The 17,034-nt window shown below is 39.5% G+C and overlaps 2 protein-coding genes across 7 annotated transcripts; both read left to right on the forward strand.

Moving 5' to 3' along the window:
* The first annotated feature begins 522 nt into the window (after positions 1-522).
* On the forward strand, positions 523-11,052 carry LOC103437014 (uncharacterized). 6 transcript variants are annotated; one of them, XM_029104472.2, is made up of 7 exons: positions 523-751; positions 2,546-2,585; positions 2,803-3,070; positions 3,193-3,331; positions 10,050-10,093; positions 10,256-10,399; positions 10,720-11,052. In XM_029104472.2, the coding sequence occupies exons 3-6, from the start codon at positions 2,807-2,809 to the stop codon at positions 10,382-10,384; spliced, it is 576 nt and encodes a 191-aa protein (XP_028960305.1). In that variant the 5' UTR covers positions 523-751; positions 2,546-2,585; positions 2,803-2,806; the 3' UTR covers positions 10,385-10,399; positions 10,720-11,052. The 6 variants fall into 6 exon arrangements, with proteins under 6 accessions (XP_028960305.1, XP_028960299.1, XP_028960300.1 ...); XM_029104466.2 differs by having other exon boundaries at positions 536-751; positions 10,008-10,093; XM_029104467.2 differs by having other exon boundaries at positions 548-751; positions 2,532-2,585; positions 10,008-10,093.
* Positions 11,053-13,944: 2,892 nt separating this feature from the next.
* LOC103436913 (uncharacterized) lies at positions 13,945-16,034 on the forward strand. The gene is made up of 3 exons (XM_008375367.4): positions 13,945-14,628; positions 14,728-14,900; positions 15,586-16,034. Exons 1-3 carry the CDS (start codon positions 14,194-14,196, stop codon positions 15,716-15,718), a joined length of 741 nt encoding a protein of 246 aa, XP_008373589.3. The 5' UTR covers positions 13,945-14,193; the 3' UTR covers positions 15,719-16,034.
* Positions 16,035-17,034: the final 1,000 nt, after the last annotated feature.

The raw sequence follows: 17,034 nt of genomic DNA on the forward strand, positions 1-17,034 counted from the left end.
TTTATTTATTATTAATATATTTTTCTTTGTGAAAATATATGGCTCAACAACATTAATGTCAAATTTATTTTTAATTCATTTTAATTGTGGGTCCCTTTTTCCACTAATTCTGTTTCAACATTGTTTTAATAATTATAACCATTTCAAGCTCTATTTAAATAATATAATAATATTTGACAATTCGGTTGGAAAAATAAAAAATTTGACATAAGACTTCAGATTGCCATATTAACCATCAATTATAATTTGACTCTTATAATTTAACATTTCTTTTGAGATAATCTAAAGATTCATTTACAAATACTTCTTAATTAGTGTTTTCTAAAGCCCCTTTGGTAAACCAAATTATACATAATGTGGCCCATTAAGACATTTCGTAGACAAACCTACGAATTTATTGCAATGTTATATATTTATTAATTAATCAGTTTATTTGACCGTTAATTAATGATTTAGCAAGAATGAAATGCTGATGTGGATATTTAAAATATGCCACGTGGAAAATGTGAAGAACAATTAACAAAAGAATCAATTTATCAAAGAAAATGAATTTTGATGTGTGCTTCATCTTCTCCTTCGCCTTCATCATCTCCTTCCCTTTACTCATTGCCATCATCGCCGTCTCCAACTCTCTTTGATCTTATGCTCGATCGCCGAAACGCAACTAGAGACAGCGGGCTGAAGACGCGTCTAACTGGCACACAAAGGTTCTATTTACCATCTGGATATTGTCTATCTTCTCATTTTCCAGGTACCCAATTGATTATTCTCTAATTTGGTTATTTGGGTGTTGAATTCGGATCTAATTTGATACATTTATCATCTTTTGGAGTTTCCAAGTTGTGATTTTGATTGGTTGGCTGAATTCGTTTCTTTCGATTTCGTTTTTTGGTTTTTGGTGAGATTGTTATTGTTTCAATGGTGGCCATCCTTGAGGTTTGCCTCCTCCTCCTATCTGTCAAATGGGTCTAGTAGCAACCATGTATCTGCCTTGGCCATTTTTGAACATTATTTGAATCTAAACAAACTCAGTGGCTATCTTTAGAGACCATTAATTGAGCTTTTTTTCATACGTTGAAGTATTTGGAATCTTTGTAAGGTTAATGCAATTGTATTGTGCTTTTTGTTACCAGAAAATCAAGGGGTTGGTAAATAGTCTTGGTTTTATTGGGCTCTCTACCTAGCCAAAGTAGGGAATGGGGAGTTGGAATTTTTTGCTAAAAATTCACATGTAGATTCGCGGATGGGTATGAACTTTTTGTTCTCATGTATCGGCTCGTAACTGTAAATAACAAGCGCTACAATTACATGTTTACAAGGCTCAGTTTTCATTCTCTTGTTATTATTTTCAATTCAAGTAGTTTTAACCGATCAAGTACTAATCATCATTTCTCAATTCTCATGTGTTGATGGGAATTTAGTGTCTGTTCTATAACTATTTATGTTAGTTTCTATGAATATATCCCTCGCAATCATTAAATATGCTAATGCATCGACGATTTAGTGCTTATGAGTTGTGGATATCTTGTAAGTTAGGCACAAAACTTGGCATACTTGCTTGCATGGGTCTCCCTTATAATTCAAATAATTTTACTTTTCGTATGTCATGGATTAGCCAATTGGAAGATACAAATTATAAACTTGTTTCATTTTACTTTTATGTATCATACCAGTTGTTCTTTGTTCTGCTCCCCTTGAAAATTTTAAAGGAATATGTAGACATGGTTCGAATGAAAAGAGAGATTATAGTTGATTTACCGAGTATCATGGCTGTGTGAGTTTGTGGTGTTTGATGGTTGCTGAAGTGAGTTTGTTCAAGAAAAGTTAGCAAAGGAAAACAAATTGATGGTGTGTGTTTATTTATGTGACAAATGGTAGATATCCAACATTAAATTCATCTAAACTAAGATCAGAGAACTTCAAGTTTAGTGTAGACGGAGATGCTGCTCTAACCAACTTAGCTAACCCTAGGTCCGTAAATTGATGGTTTACAGTGAGCTTACAAGGTGGATCTAGCTGTGCAAGCCTGTTCAAGTCCTTTATAATAACTGACATAACAAAGGAATGAGGGAATCAATTCCCATCAAATATGTTTCTCAAGCATTTCAAACAAACAGTCTCTCTTGCATGTGGATAGATACACATGTAAACATGACCCGGTTAAAGCTAATCTTGGCCTTTGATTCTTTAGTTATAGAAACCAACGTTTCAGATTTAGTTTGAAGAGAATAATTGCAGACCTTCTAAGACCACTTGAAAATTTTACCTTCTCCATCTCCATTGTCTTAACGAGGAAGACCTGAAAACACAACTTACAGAGCCCTGCTTTTCCTTCTCTTTCTTCCTCTTCCTCCTCCTCCTCCAAAGTCAAGATTGATAAGTCTTCACCACCAATTGGATCGGTGAGGTTGCATTTCCCTCTGCTTCAATCAAATCCTCGCCGACCCCATTGTCGAATCTGGTTTTCTTTTTCCCGTATTCCGGTTAATAGAATGTTGGTATTGAATGTTGTTTTCTGATTTTCTTTTCAGTTGAATTTGTGCAGGTTTGGAGTATTGAGCTCGATTGCATAACACCTTGCCGAGGTAATTCCCATGTTCTTGCTCATTGGTTACTTTTTTTATTCACTTGGACAGTTGTGTTTTGTAATTCCTGGGTCTTTGATGATAATTTGCATAATCTATTGTTCTTACAATCCAATTCTTAATTAAGTAAAAAGAAAAAGAATCCACCATTGTTATTAATATTGTCTTGAAAGTTGGTCATAAATTGAAGCCCTATGGTCTTTTTATAAAATCACAGGAAAATGAGCAGTGATCCGATGAACCCACCTGGACTGGTCGTATCGACCACCGAACCCATCCTCTCATTCCTCACCTCAGCTTCCACAGACCCACACCTCTCTCATGAACTCCAGCAAATTGCTTCCAATCTATCCTCCAAACCCACTGTACCGTACAAGTCTCTCCGAGCTCTTTGGGTTGCATCTGATGCCTCGACCCGACCGCACTTGGCCCAACTCTTCTCCGGATGCGAGTTCGTCCTCACCAGCCCCAAACCCAGAGAAAAGGTGAAACGCAAAACACTATATCACCCCTTTGTGTATTGTTGGGTTTGCAATTGAACTTTGTTATTTTTTCCTGTATTTTCCAGAGATTCCAAATGAAATGTAATTGTTCTTGTTGTGTTTAGAGTGAGGAGTTGAAGGCTAGACTTAAGAAGCTGGCTGAAGTTTTGGAGAGGAATGCATATGCAGAACTTGTGAAGGATATTACACCTAAAAAAGAAACCACTGAGCCTTTCTCTTCTTACAAGGATCAACTCGGCTTTGGTAAGATAAAGAGTTTATACATGTCTAAGATAATGTTTTATTGCTTGTTTCTGAATGATATTACTGTGGCAAATGCATTGAGCTTGGACTTTTTCAGTTTTGTGATAATGGCGTAAGTTTCTTTAATTCAATGATCTTATCAGGAAGAGTTCAATTTGTAGTTATTGCTTTGGTCCATTGATGGAAATTGATTTTTATGTGAATGGATTTGAGGGGAATGCGAACAAAACTGTGATATAATACAAGGATGTTTTTTATTTCAAACAATTTTTCATTCTCTGAAAGTGTAGAGTCATGACATTTAGAGGGGGTAGAATGGTTGGATTGGTATGCTTGACAATGTCAGATTGGTTGGACTTAAACATGGTAATTCAAATGAAAACTGTGAATCCATTCTAAAAGGTTTAATGGATAAACTCTGAGATGTCACGTATCAGGTGTCTTCTTTGGTTTCCTTTGCATGTAAATGTTGCTCATCGGTCATCAGAGATGATATTGATTCCATTTTCATGAGCAGGTCAACCAATAATAGTATTTTACCTTGTGATTTTATCATGCCATCGACATGGAATGCATATAGAATATATATTTTTTTTCCATTCAGCACATGTTCAAATTTTCTGTCTTAATAACTAGTTTGGATGCCTACGTAAGCATGAAAGAACTATGTTAAGGGTGAAGCTTGAAATGTTAAGCAAGAAAGAAACCAGATTCTGTTTCAGTGAATACTTTCCATTTGAATGAATACATTTTCCAACTGCTCAAAAACTTAGCTCCTGAGGTATCTAATGCTTATATGGAATTTCAAAGAATAATGAAATTTTGGTGAGTCCTAGGATGCATTCGGGCATATGTGATCTGTACAAAAGTTCTAATTATTTGTACGGGTGTGCAAAGTACTTGCTGGTTTTGTTGACTGGGCAGTTTGGTGTTCTATGGCAGTTTGTTGATTATGTGGGATTACTCTAATGTGTTAGCACTTGAATGACGAAAGAAATAATTTCTTCTTTCCTGTGTATTAATGCCAGAAATTTTATGACCGTTATTTTTTGTCATATTGCTGTTTTATTTTCACTCTATGCTTGCCATTACATTCCCAGCAGATGATATTGAAAGGAAATTGGTGACTGATTGAGAAATTTGAATCTAGGATATATATGGGGAAATTACTGGCTGGTGGTAATAGGGAGAGCATTGGGTGGGGGGAGTATTCTTTGATAATTTCTGGACCAAGTCATAAGAGTATTGGATACATTTGCATTTTAAATTAACATGATAGTAGACCATTATTTATGTAAAGAGTACATGAAATCACGTTGGAATCGAATTAGTTTGCAAAACTAGAGATTTCTTTCTAGTTTGGGTGAACCGTGAAACTGGAACTAGTTCACAAAACTAGAGATTTCTTTCTGGTTTAGGTGAAACTGGAACTGAAAGGAAGGCAGTACAGGCTCCCTAGCCTAGAACATTTGCTTCATGGGAAGCATTTTGTGTTAAGAATTCATTGAAATAGTTTGATTACATATTTGAATCTCTGTTTAAAATTCATTCCTCTTATTTCCGAATAGAGTTGAGTGGTTTATTTTTCTAATTTAAAGCAGCTTATTTATTGATATCCCCGATAAGCTACAAATATGTACATATACATGAGTCAAAATAAGCACACAAGAGGGAGCCTTCACAAAGGTTGCTTAGGAGAAGTCTCAGCAGTCGGTAGAGCCCCAGAAAGAGAAGGCACCGGAGGGGGATCATTTGGAGCCTCAGTACTGGACAGAACCCTAGAAGGAGGAGGCATCAGAGGTTGATCATTTGGAGCTTCATTACGCGGTACAGCCCCAGAAGACGAAGGCAATAAATGCCTTTGGAACAAACCCACAAATCTTTGATGATCAAGTAAAACCTGACCATCAGTTTCCTTCATCTGGTCAAGCTTCCTCTTCATGTTTGTAGCATAGTCATGTGCGAGCCGGTGCAACTGTTTATTCTCATGCTTGAGCCCTCTAATCTCCTGTTTGAGACTCATCACTTCAGCCGCCAATGATTCAACTTGGCGGGTTCGAGCAAATAGGCGTTGGGCCATATTAGACACAGAACCTGCACACTGAACACTGAGAGCCAGCGAATCCTTAACAGCTAACTCATCAGACCGTTTGGAAAGTAGTCTGTTATCTTTGGGAGTGAGAAGGTTCCTGGCCACCACCGCAGCGGTCATATCATTCTTCATCACGGAATCCCCAACGGTAAGAGGACCAGTAGGGGAGACGAAGGATGGGCGCCATATGTTGTCTGGAGAAGGCGGGGCTGCCTCTTCAACAAGGTTCAAGTCAAAACGACGGTCGGAGGGGCCAGACATTTTCAAAGGTGTTGAAGAGAGAAGAGGTCGGACAAATCAAGATCTTAGAAGTGCAAGAATGAAGCTTCTACTGGTGGAGATTCAAGTGTGCTTTGGAACTTAATGCCAGCCCCTATAAAAATCTGCACTCGACGAAGCTTCAGAAATCGAAGGGGCGCCTGCTCAGAAATCGAAGAGGCGTTTGCTTTCTCAAAAGCTGGGCTGCTTAGAGATCACGAGGGTTGATCTCAGAAATCGAAGAGGCGTTTGCTTTCTCAAAAGTTGGGCTGCTCAAAGACCACGAAGGCCGATCTCAAAAATCGAAGAGGCGCTCGCTTTCTCAAAAGCTGGGCTCCCCAGAGACCACGAGGGCCGATCTCAGAAATCGAAGAGGCACCTACTTTTCCAGCCTTTTCCAGCCTTGTCAGCACCTGTCACACGCACACTCAGTTTTGCGGAAATTATGGGCATTCTGTCAAAGACTTCTGGGGAAGTAGAAAACACATGAATCTTACTGTTCAATCACCCACTTCTCACACGCAACAATAGCTCATGGGTACCACAGATAACTTTGCCAAAGTTCTCTGCCAAAGTTGAGCACGTGAAGCTTGCAGCTCCCACTACATCGCTCTGACCAAGAAGGGTAAAAGAATAGCAAAGAAACAGCACTAACAAAGTTTAGACCCATAAATTTTGAAGGTCTAGCTACCATATTATTACCCACAAGGGTAAAGGAACAGTACCACTGCTGGATAATTGGAAAGTCCCTGTGTGTCAACCTCTGTGCTTCGTGGCAAGGTAGACTAGCAAACATGCCCAACCTTTACTCACATTCGAGAAAACACTCCCAATAAGATTGCTTGCTCCAAAATCGAAGAGGCACCGTCCTCCGAATCTCGAGAGCCAGACTCCCAACATGACTACTTTCTTAAAAATCGAAGAGAGGGTAAAGGAACAGTACCATTGCTGGATAATTGGAAAGTCCCTGTGTGTCAACCTCTGTGCTTCGTGGCAAGGTAGACTAGCAAACATGCCAAACCTTTACGCACATTCGAGAAAACACTCCCAACAAGATTGCTTGCTCCAAAATCGAAGAGGCACCGCCCTCCGAATCTCGAGAGCCAGACTCCCAACATGATTACTTTCTCAAAAATCGAAGAGACACTGCTCCCCGAATCTCGAGAGCCAGACCCCCAGCATGATTGCTTTCTCAAAAATCGATGAGGCATCGTTCTCCGAATCAATCGAAGAGGCGCTCGCTTTCTCAAAAGCTGGGCTGCTCAGAGACCACGAGGGCCGATCTCAGAAATCGAAGAGGCACCTACTTTTCTAGCCTTGTCAGCACCTGTCACACGCACACTCAGCTTTGCAGAAATTATGGGCATTCTGTCGAAGACTTCTGGTGAAGTAGAAAGCACATGAATCTTACTGTTCAATCACCCACTTCCCACACGCAACAATAGCTCATGGGTACCACAAATAACTTTGCCAAAGTTCTCTGCCAAAGTTGAGCACGTGAAGCTTGCAGCTCCCACTACATCGCTCTGACCAAGAAAGGTAAAAGAATAGCAAAGAAACAGCACTAACAAAAGTTTAGACACATAAATTTTGAAGGTCTAGCTACCATATTATTACCCACAACTGTAAAGGAACAGTACCACTGCTGGATAATTGGAAAGTCCCTGTGTGTCAACCTCTGTGCTTCGTGGCAAGGTAGACTAGCAAACATGCCCAACCTTTACTCACATTCGAGAAAACACTCCCAATAAGATTGCTTGCTCCAAAATCGAAGAGGCACCGTCCTCCGAATCTCGAGAGCCAGACTCCCAACATGACTACTTTCTCAAAATCGAAGAGAGGGTAAAGGAACAGTACCATTGCTGGATAATTGGAAAGTCCCTGTGTGTCAACCTTTGTGCTTCGTGGCAAGGTAGACTAGCAAACATGCCCAACCTTTACTCACATTCGAGACAACACTCCCAACAAGATTGCTTGCTCCAAAATCGAAGAGGCACCGCCCTCCGAATCTCGAGAGCCAGACTCCCAACATGATTACTTCCTCAAAAATCGAAGAGACACTGCTCTCCGAATCTCGAGAGTCATACCCCCAGCATGATTGCTTTCTCAAAAATCGAAGAGGCATCGTTCTCCGAATCTCGAGAGCCAGATACCACAGACCACTTTTTCAAAGTGCTCTGACAGAGTTAAAACATGTGAAACTGGCAGCTCCCACTACCGTGCTATGACCAAGCAGGGTAAAGGAATAGCATTACTACTTGTTGTTAGGGAGACTCCTATATATGTCGACCTCCATCCCCAACGGACAGGCAGACCTGCAAAAATGCTCAACCCTTCATCATATCTGAGAGGGCACTCCCAACGAAGCCTTTCGAAATATTCAGCTTTCTTTCCCCCCGATAATACCTCTGCAAACAAGCTATACTAGAGCAAGAATATCTCATATCATCAGGGTTAAAAGCAAGAGTATCCCATATCATGCTTTTTCCCTGTCTTTTCTTTTGGCCTTGTTTTTACCTGCAAGACAAGGAGAAAGAGAGCAATCAGTCAGCACTTGGAATCAAGCTTCCAGCCAGGAACTGACTGCCTGGAACCCCTTACCTGATTACTTACCTGGCATTGCTCTCGAGTACTCATCTTCAACATCTTATGTTTCCAGGGAAGATTCCGCATCTGCTTGAGGAACAGATAGGGCAAGTGCGAAGGATACAAGGAAGCATGTGGAGACAAGCGTAACAGCACACGTGCCGATACATTCATTACTCTGTCAAAAGCAAAAGTATCCCATATCAGCAGGGTGGAACGTACTCTAGATTTGATGGACTTGTTTTGACCCTCAAATTCTTCAGTCGGCCTTATACTCTGGAGGAAACCAGAAAACCCTCCAGCTCAGTTCAAGAATAAGCCTGTGGAAAGTTACTTCTTCAAAAGCAAAAGTATCTCATATCATCTCTTCTCATTTTTCTTCTCTTTATCCTTCATGCTGCTGCAAGATGGGGAGAAGGTGAACAATCAGTCGGAGCTCTGATTGCTTACCTTGTCTGTCACCTCTTTCAGCAGACCCCCTAGCTCGGCGACTTGGGGGACTCCTACTACATGGTTTGTATCGCGCTTGACCAAGCCTGAAACTACAAGTAAGCTTCAAGTGAAATTGATACATTACCTTGTGCATCTCCACCAGTTAAAGATACCACCCCTGGATGGAGGAAGAGTACTTCCAGAGAAGATGCCACATCTACCTATGAGACAGATAAGGCAAGTCAAGACGACACCACACTCCGATACTTAGAAGTTTCGTGATTACGAGATAATTCTCCCACAATATTTCCTAATGTCATTTGTACTAAATCATTCACTTGTACTCACTAAATGAGAGCTTGAACCTATGTACTTGTGTAAACCCTTCACAATTAATGAGAACTCTTCTATTCCGTGGACGTAGCCAATCTGGGTGAACCACGTACATCTTGTGTTTGCTTTCCTATCTCTATCCATTTATATACTTATCCACACTAATGACCGGAGCAATCTAGCGAAGCTCACAAAAAGCGATCGTTTTCGCTACCTAGGATCTATCTTGCAAGAGAACGGAGAATTAGATGGAGATCTCCACCATAGAATACGAGCTGGATGGAAAGAGTGCATCCGGCGTGTTGTGTGACCGTCGTAGGCCACTGAAGCTCAAGGGAAAATTTTATAGGACGGCAATAAGGCTAGCGATGTTGTATGGCACAGAATGTTGGGTGGTGAAGCATCAACACGTACACAAAATGGGTGTAGCGGAGATGAGGATGCTTCGTGGGATGTGTGGGCACACGAGAAAGGATAAGATTGGGAATGAGGATATCCGAGGTAAAGTAGGAGTAGCCGAAATTGTAGGAAATATGAGAGAAAATCGGCTCCGGTGATTTTGAACATGTGCAAAGAAGGCCGACTGACGCTCCGGTTCGAAGATGTGACTACGGGACAGAGGTTCAGGGCCGAAGGGGTAAAGGAAGACCTAGGACAACTTTGGAAGAGACTCTAGGAAAAGACGTAGAGTACTTGGATCTAACGGAGGACATGACACAAAACCGAGCGCAATGGCGTTCTAGGATTCATATAGCCGACCCCACTTAGTGGGAAAAGGCTTTGTTGTTTTTTTTTTTTATTGTTGTGTTTAGAAAAACAAAATATATTTATTATCCCTTTGTTAGCGAATGATTGATAATCTTTTAATTTCTCCTTTTTAGTTGTGTTTGTTGTGTAAATTTTCTGTAGAATTTTTATTCTCTTTGAAAATATGTTTTGGATGCTCCAGTGCTAAAACAGTCAAAACTTGTACAGGTTTACATGTTGTGGTGACCATGTTTACCTGCTATTTGGTAGGATATGCTGCATTCAGAGCTTTGTTTAACCACAGTCCCGTCATGGTATGTATCTTCGAGAGAGTAGTTTCTATTTTATTAAACTATTTTTTGGTTTTTGGGCATTGTAATATGTGATTATTGTTTGGTTCCTATTTTATCTGCATGTTCTTTTTTTTATTTACAGTATTATATAAGTTGACGGCGCTCTAATTTTTCTCATCTCAGAATGCTGCTGGAGGCATTCTTGGATTGGTCATTGGCATGCTCGTGGAAACATTTATTTTCATTATTAGAACTTCTAGTCAAGATCTCAGATCATCTTCTTCCACATCCAAGCTAAAGAAGAATCAGTAGGCTTGGTCTTTGGAGGTTCGTATACTTTTATTGACGGTTTTATTGATAGTCCTTTTTTGACATCCTAAATACAAAGAGATCTGAGCAATTAAAGCAACCTTACATGTACTATCGTTATCAGCTTCACACTCCATATTAGCATTGTTGTGAAGCTAAGGGCATTATTAGCTAAGTAGATAACAGATGAGGATAAGCTTCCAATTTAAGGCTGACATATAAGGTTGCAATCAATCTTGTTCACGCTTGTATTTGACTACGTAGTAGGGATGGTTCCATTCACTTACAAAAGTTGTGTCTTTCTGATCTTAATTGTAGTCTATTATCTTGAAATTCAGGTTTCGATGCGGAGGATGAAACGTAAACAGAGGAGAAATGTCTATGTTACTAAATACACTCGTATACTTCAAACAATCAGGTACATTCTTGTACTCATAGAGTTATCCGTCGGCCTGATTTGCATGAAGCCGGACAAGTATGGCTGTTAGTTTTACAGATCGATCGTGGGTTTACCACCGAAAGATTAAATCAACGTATTATAGTGGACCTTTTTTTTGTATTACCATTTACATCCCAGTGGGATGTTTTTTGGATGGTGGTTTGGGATCAAGATCTTTGTACCCTTTTCAATGTTTTCGCAAATTTGTGCCACAAGAAACACTTGAGACTAACATCTGCAGATTATTTGAATCATTATGCACACATAGTTTAACAAACGATATACACTAAGGAGGTGGGAGAGTGGGCTAAACCTCACAATGGTCTAGCAATAATGTGGTTCACATTCACCACTAGCGAGAATCGAACGTAGGACTTTTTACTTACAAGGAAAGAGGAATACTATTAGACCATAATATGTACACTGAATTGACAGTTGCACATTAACTAGAGAAATTTGATACCAAGTTTACACCCGACAACAGGTTGTGTTTCTCGGGTTCATATGGTGTGAAAAATAGGCCCAAACACGACCCCTTAAACCCCAAACCCTAATTTTGTTGAAGTTACTTAATATAACAATAATTCGATAAGCAATCGAAAACTGTTGGTTTGAACCATTTCTTTTATTTCTAGTTGTTAGGGTTAGACAGAAGTTGGTGAGAGATAGAAAGCCTAGAAGGGAGAAATGAAGAACATGTCAAATGAAAATATGTCAGTGAAAACGACTCCTCCATTTTTTCATCTGAAAACTAAAATATAAAAACGAAATGATTATTAAACGATAAAATCACGACAAAGCAAGCTATCATAATAAAAACGACGTTAGAGTTACTTGGTACATACTTTATCTTATCAACTTGAAATATTTTATTAGGAGATAAGATAAACCGCACTTTATTAAGTTGATTTTGGGATTTGACATTTACCCATTAAAAGGTCGATCAATTTTCTTTTGTCTTTTCTTTACAAGTGAAACTACTATTCTTCTCTTTATCAATTTAGATACTCTTGGAGAGTGTATTATTTTGGAACTTTCAACTATTTGTTTAATTGATGCAAATTGGGACCCGGATCTTGCAGATATTTTGATTCCAACGAATGGTGACGCTATAGCTTCAATTTGATTAATTCTTAACAAATTAGAATTTGCAATTTGTAAAGGTTATTCTAGCTATATACGAAATTCTTGGTGTGCATTTGTCTTATTCTGTGTGTCAAAAGTAACAATCTAATAATAATTAGATGATTGATCAATCAAGCGGTTAGAATCTTCTTCTTTACAAGTGTTTTACGAGACAAGAACTTACATGACATTAGTATAGTGTAGTGCAACGTCTCGTGTCAAAAGAAAAATATGTTTAAACAAAAGTTAACATGAAACTTCACAATAATATTGTACATGTACTACGTAAGTTTTATGAATCATGACCTAAAATGGGAGAGATTTTTCCATCCATCCATTGAATTGAAAACATAAGTCGGTATCTCATATGTCATGATTTATATCGACTCGTATTTGAAAACTTTGAAAAAAATTCTCGTAAAGTGAAATGAAGGAAATTGTCACACATGGGGCTATAAATCCAGGTGGAGCCTAACGTGGGGTAACGTGGGGACAGGTGGGACCTTCCCTAAGTACATTAGGTTAGGATATACGCACCGTTGCACTGTGTCGGCAACTGCATACAAAATCGAGGGATCAAGGGCAGAGGGGGGATCGATGGAATGGAATCAATGGATGTAGCCCTATTTCTGTTTCATTCCAAACAAGTTAAGCTAACTTGGGAGAAAATCACATGCTAAAATAGTAAAATAGTCATATCTCAAATTAAATATACTGACGCTTTAATTGTTCACAACTCGTTGTTAATGTGAGTGTTTTCTTAATTTTTAGCTCTTTAGGATTAGAAATGCATGTTTTTAATTCCAATTCAAAAAGTTTTGGATATGAAAATCACACAATTTTGGAATCAGAATCTCAAAATATACTCTTGGCGAATTTGAACTTTCGAGATTGGCTCAATTTCGGAATTTTGCAATTGTGGGAGTTATTTGGCTTCATCCATATCAAGATTACATAATATATCATCACCACGCTACCTCTACGTAATATATATTCAGGGAGTTATATGTGTTCATCTGAAAAGTTTCGAATATAAATATCCGATTTTGCATATATTTAAGTATTTTGTACAATATATAGCAAGGAAACCTATTTAAAACATAATTAAGTGTATGTAACGAAATTAGACAAGTTTCGGAGATTTGGAATATTCAAATACATTTCAATTCGTATCCAATTCTTCTCATATATTTTCGATTTTCGGTTTTCGAATTTGGATTGGACAAGATACTTTAGAACTTATCGGCTCACGATTGATCAAAATCAAATATTTCTATCCAAGTTGCAGCCTATGTGAGTGTTGGCAAATCCTTGTACTTTATTTTATAAAAACCAACAGCATGGGGCAGGTATGGGAACACAGAAATTATGCCAAAACCATATGCTGGGATGGGAACACAGAAATTATGCCAAAACTTCTGAGCGACCAAAAAAAGGTAACGTGAAATCTCAGTTACTTTTCATCACACGTTCAGAGGTGGACAATCTAGGAAGGGGTCCTCCGGTCTGTCCCACTACCATCGGGGGCTTTTTTTTGGAACAAAATTTAGCTGCTTAAAAACAAACAGTAGCTTCCGCTCTCACTCAACAATAATTTTATGAGTGTTTAAGTTATTAATTCAAGTTTTAATTTTTTAGACGCTTGTCAAGTTATAAGTGCCAAATCATATTACAATTAGTTGAAAATAAATTTTCTAAGCGTCTAACTAATTTTATTATTACATTTGGAGGAAAGGTTCATCAAGGCACGCAATCTGAGTTTTTGAAATTTGATCAAACGGCTAAAGTTATTATAACTTTTAAAATGAACTCTTGTTTATAATCATTAGATCAAATTTCAAAAGTCTGAATTGTGTGCGTTGGTGAACTTGGTGAAAGGAATTCGAAGAGAATCCGGAGAGAATCCTCTCTCCACGTTTGGAATACATGGATGGGACCCACAAAGATTTGTCGTGAAACCTGCACTTGGCTTGGCACCGCTTCGTTCCTTACCTGATTCACGATCTTCCCGCCTTCCCCATCGGAGTGGCCTACTCACTAGCCATCCTCACGTGCAAATTCCACACGTGTCATCATCCCGTACCACCCCGAGTCAACCCCGTCAGCGCATCCAACGGCGCAAAGTGAATTATATATACACGCCTTCACTTCACGGATCTCTCTACAAAAAGCAGAGAGAGAGCAAAACTACAGAGTCTCACACTTTGTTCAGACACTGCAAAGTAGGCAAAAGCTTCAATTAGCACTCATGATCCGAACCGGTTCGATTGCGCTTCAGTCACCGGCCGTTTCCGGCTCGCCCAGAGTGTCCCTAGCCCGGAACGACTCGCTCTCGAGCGTTTTCTCCGGCGAGAGGAGCACCGTCGGATCTCCCATGATCTCCCTGCATTTCGACGTCAATCGCCGCCGAGATAAGACGATCCAGAGAGCTCTGTCGGAAAGCGACATTCTCCGATCGGCGCCCGACGGATTTCGAGCTCTGCCGGCTAGTTACGCCGGAAAATTGGCGGGAAGTGGAATTTCGACGGAGGAGCTGGTTCCTGGCGGCGGCGATCGCGGAGGGAAAACTGTAACGGTGGAGGAAGGCGAGCAGAGGAAGATCGGAGCTTATTATCGAGAGATGCTGAAGTCAAACCCCGGCGATCCGTTGCTGCTGAGGAACTACGGGAAATTCTTGCACGAGGTAATTGATTAATTAATCGAATTATCAAATTGATCTGCAAATTAATTATGATTAATGAGAAAAGAAAGATGATAAAAATGATTGAATGATTTGGATTAGGTGGAGAAGGATGCGGTGGGGGCGGAGGAATGCTATTGTAGGGCGATATTGGGGAGTCCGGGAGACGGTGAGTTGTTGTCGCTCTACGCAAAGCTAATCTGGGAGACGCAGAGAGATGAGGAGCGGGCTAAATCGTACTTTGATCAGGCTGTTTCTGCCTCCCCTGACGATTGGTATGTGCGTTTTTTTTTTTTTTTTTTCAAACTCTCTTGCTTGGGTAGATAATATACGAGAGATTATCTACCCAAGCAAGGAATTTAGTTTGATGTTTTTAGTATTAGTAATTGCAGGTATGAAGTGAGAAAAATACGAGAAAGTTTAGGGACTTTTTGATAATTATTGTGTTTAGAGATTTTGTTATCAATTTTTCTTGAAAAAGAACGAGTAAATTGTCGATTTGGTCGCTGAATTATTACTGGAGCATAGATGAAGTCTCTAAGTTAATTCTTTTTCGATATTAAGTCTCTAAACTATTCTGTTCAAATTTTCAACTTTTTAAGTCACGTTACTTCCACGTAGTATTATATCGTAAATTCTTTTACCCATATCCACTAATTTTGCAAATCAAACTACTATTTTATCTTCCAAACTTAATTCCATAAACTATTTTTCAGAAAAATAAGTTTAACTTGATGAATTTATGTCAATATACTCTTTAAAAGTGTGTCACGTGTACTTAACTTAAATTCACCAAAAATTGAATATTTGCTTGTTGTAATGCTTAATATTTTTTCTATCACTTGTTTAAACTTGTAAACAAGATTAAGAAATAAAGCGCTCGGAGCTTTGCCCAATTTGGAAGCGTCGTCTTTTCCTAAGCGTAAGAAAAAAGTTTTGTGTATGTTATGTTTAATGCAGCATGGTGTTGGGGTCCTTCGCTAGCTTCATGTGGGAAGCAGAGGAAGACGAAGACGAAGACGACAGCAAAGAAATCAACATTTACGACGGAACTCAAGTCTCATCGGTGCCGGCTCTGGTTCCTGCATTTTAACTCTGTCAATTGGATGAAGAAGACCGCGAATTCGACGAAGAGAGTTCAGCCGCGCCACTCGCGTTCCCTGGAATTCAATTCCCAACGTTCCTGATGTTAGTATAACTATAACCACTACTTTACTTGAAGAACAAGACATAAACATGTATATGTGCTTAAATGCTTAGCATATATATCTAATATGTAGAATGTACTTACCTACCCGGCTGAAATCTCTAGCTTGCTAAGTGAGAGGTTGAATGTGTTAATTTCATTTGCTTGTCTGCTTTCCTTGTAAATGTTTATAAATAAAATTATAACGTATTCCAATCTGTCACTTTTCTGCATCGAATGCGTAGACTTTGTAATACTTTGCCTTCATTCATGCTAACGGCTTCTTATTCAATTTGAAGTTTTGAACTTTTGGGACATCAAACAAGTGCTTGTTTGAAAGTAGTTTTAAATTAACTAAAAGCACTTTTGGTGAAATTGATTCAAGGCCTGCCCTGCGGCAGGGCAAACGGGGTGGCCGCACAGGGCTCCAAATCTTGAGCGGCTTCTTATTCATTTACCCAGAATGTTGATTCTTCGTTCCCTCCAGTCGCAGTATAGAAACGGCGAATTCCCTAACTAAAAATTGGGTTTTGGGTGAGGTTGCATCTGCGCCTGGGTATCGGTGGGATGGGGAGGTCATGCCACTCCAACCCCAATTCCTCCATCATTACGTCTCTCCCAAGCAACCATCCATCCATCCCTGTCTCTCCCCACCCACTCTCTCTCTCCTCTCTGCAACACACTGAACCAAATTCAAGTTGTTACCGACCCTTTTATCCTTTCCCTACTTCTGTGTAATACAAAAACAGAAACCCAATTCAAATTCTTCATTGCCGCAGCTCTTTCTCGGCATATTCATTAAAATTTAGATAAGTTCAGTTGTGGGTATTTGAAATATATCAATTTTTAGCTTGAATTTATCGAATTGGATACTGGGTACCTCAGCTTTTCAGCCATGCCAGGTTTAGGATTAGGAGGAGATTGGGTCAAGAGGGTAGGTCGGGGTTCAAAAAGGGGTTGGAATCAAATTATATAGGACTTTTGATGTGGCAGGAGGTGGAGGCTTGAGCTGGGAATGAAGTTTGGGGCGACGAGTTGGGAGTGAACGAGTGAGACGGGAGGGAGAGAACCAGTGAGATGGCAGAGCAAGGAAGAGGACGACGCGAGAGGTGAGCGTAGGATTAGCATTTGCAAACTTTCATTAAACATTACTGTTCACCCGTGTTTCTAAGATAAAAAGCTGGTTTTTGAAAGCAGCAAATAGCTGCTTCCACTTTTCAGTT

Source organism: Malus domestica, chromosome 06 (genome assembly GCF_042453785.1).
Source record: "Malus domestica chromosome 06, GDT2T_hap1".
Lineage (NCBI taxonomy): Eukaryota > Viridiplantae > Streptophyta > Magnoliopsida > Rosales > Rosaceae > Malus > Malus domestica.